At 59.2% G+C, this 2483-nt stretch overlaps 1 protein-coding gene across 1 annotated transcript in view; it reads right to left on the bottom strand.

Annotated features, from left to right (window-relative positions):
• Positions 1-2483, bottom strand: part of Cpa4 (carboxypeptidase A4) — a 22823-nt gene that overhangs the window by 6089 nt on the left and 14251 nt on the right. Inside the window, exons 9-10 of the mRNA XM_055608130.1 lie at positions 1396-1595; positions 630-714 (exon numbers count right to left, since the gene is read on the bottom strand). Coding sequence (XP_055464105.1) covers positions 630-714; positions 1396-1595 — 285 coding nt within the window. The remainder of the gene's footprint in view (positions 1-629; positions 715-1395; positions 1596-2483) is intronic.

Below are 2483 nucleotides of genomic sequence, written 5' to 3'. Positions count from 1 at the left end.
AGGGCTTTGTGCACACGGCGGCGTGGGTCTGCGGCCCTGACAGCACATGGTACTGCTGGCCAGCCAGTCTAGCCAATCAGCGAAAGACACAGCCTCAAAGAGGAAAGTGGAAAACAGGGATCAGACAGCCAACACTGAGCTTTGGCCTCCATTTGCACATACACATATGCGTGCACATGTGCACACGCACACTCGCACATCCACATGTGTACACGCGTGCACACTCACACATGCACATCCACACGTGTGCACACTCGCACATCCACATGTGTGCCCACGTGCACACTCACCCATCCACATGTGTACACGCGTGCCCACTCACACATGCACATCCACACGTGTGCCCGCGTGCACACTCGCAGACAGACACACTCACAAAGGGGAGGCCCGGCTTTCGTACTCCCTGATAAACCGCCAGGGCCCTCCCTACGCACGAGGAGCGCAGCCCACCAGGCCCCGACTGGCCAGGGCACAGGGCGGGCACTCGAGAGCAGTCGGCGCGGGCTGCAGCTGTCTCGAAGCCTGTTACTAAAAACTGAGACGGACAGACACACGGACCCTGCGCCCTCCCGCCCCTTCCCAGACCCCCCCCCCCCGGCGCTCTCCAGCCGCCTCTCCCCAGGACTCACAGACGGTGGTGCACGTCGGTCCGACCTGATACTTGGTGCCCGACAGGGAAGCCAGCGCTCTGGCCGCGCTCCTCGCCACGTCGTCCTGGGGGAGAAGGAGGTGAGCGGGACCAGCCCGCGCCCTGACGGAGGGCGCCGCCCAGCTTCCCGGCCCCGAGCGCCGCCCGCGGGGTGGCCCTCTAGACAGGTGGCAGGGACCCCGAGGAGGGGAGGCTGCGGCGGGAGCACGGCAGGAGGCCAAGTGTGCTCAAGGGAGAAGCCGAAGGTGGGCAGCCACAGGCCGGGCCACTTCTGCCCGCGAGTCTGGGGGAGCGGCTTCGCGGCACAGACGTGGCCCGGGAACTGGGTGGCACCCGGCAGACCAGCCTGGGGCGTCGGCCCACAGCGGGCCTGAGGACGGCGGCCCTAATCCAACAGTCCATCCACCCGGCCCTTCCTACTCCGGGGCTGAGTCCACCAGAGGCCCCGGCGCCTCTGCTTCCCACTGCGGTGCCCACTGTAGTCCTCGGCGAGCCGCGAGCCTGTGGCCTGTTCCAAACTTAGTTGGAAAATCAGATGCGCAGGCTGGACCGTCTCAGAGCTCAGCAGCAGGACAGGCCGCCCTATCTCTCTCCCTGGCAGGTCCGACGGCACCACGAAAGGGCAGGGGCCCTGGTCAGCGCTCGCCACAGCGCCACTCAGGCTCGCGCGCTGGCTCTCTAAAGCTGCAGTCAGCCTCCTCGGCCAAGTCCAGCAGGGCGGGCCAGGCAGAGCGGCCCACGCTTACCAGCTCCTCGGCGTCTCGGGCCTTCTGGACGGAGTAGCCGTAGGGATACATCAGAAGCTGCGAGTAGCTGTGCAGGTCGATGAAGCCCTTGAAGCCCCCGTGCTCCTGAATGAACTCCACCACTGATTTCACCTCCACTTCGGAGTTGGGGTGAGCGCCGTGGTACACTTCCGAGCAAGGGTTGTCGCTAGCCCCCTCTCCTGTGGGGGTCCAAGAGGACCAAGAGGCCGTGAGCGAGCTCCCCCCCCCCCCAAGCTTGGCTGGAGCAAAAACCAGGCGATTGTCAGGTGCCCCGAGAGTGTACTCAGTGCAGGCGCAGGTTCCGAGGAGGGGCAGGGAGGGGATTGGGGCGGTGGGGCTCACTACAAATGGGGGGAAGTATTGGGACTTTTTTAAGCGGGTAGAGTTGACCTCATACTGTGCCAATAGCAGTTGTCATAAATAATTAATGTCACACTCAAGAACAAGTTGTAATTAGTGAGTGTTCTTGATAATGAGTATGAATACCAATAAATACTGAAAATGGCTCCATTTATCCTGGTGTCAACTTAGTTTCTTAGTTCAGGTCTTAATGGCCAGCTGCTGCCAAAGTAATCTATTGTTGTGGTTTTTTTTTTAAAAATCTCTTGATTACTTAACAGGTATTTAGATGGATTGCTTTCTTCACAGTAAAGCCTGCCTTGTGTGAGCTCCTGCATGTGTGTGCACTCCCTCCCGTGTGCATGTGTGGGTGAGTGTGAGACCCACCAACCGGTTACTGTCCCACAATCATTATTTGTCCTGTAACTTTTATGATAGTTCTATATAATTACAGTAAGTTCATTCAAAACCCAACACTGGAGGCCGGGGCACGGCACAGCGGTGGAGGTCGTGGCACACGCAGCCCTGCACTGGGCGTCCAGCACAGCAGAAAGTAAAATAAAGTTACATCGAATTTCTTTGTCTTGTTTTTTTTTTTTTTCAAGACACACTACACAGCCCACATTAGCCGTGAGCCTGGTGTGTGCGTGTGTGAGCACGTGTGAGTGTGTGCGTGTGTGAGTGTGTGTGTGTGTGAGCACTTGTGTGAGTGTGAGTGTGTGTGTGTG

The sequence above is a fragment of the Psammomys obesus genome, unplaced genomic scaffold, assembly GCF_907164565.1.
Source record: "Psammomys obesus unplaced genomic scaffold, mPsaObe1.curated_primary_1811, whole genome shotgun sequence".
In the NCBI taxonomy this organism is placed as follows: domain Eukaryota; kingdom Metazoa; phylum Chordata; class Mammalia; order Rodentia; family Muridae; genus Psammomys; species Psammomys obesus.
The sequence above is the reverse complement of the archived record's forward strand: the minus strand, read 5'-3'. Positions and strand labels throughout refer to the sequence as shown.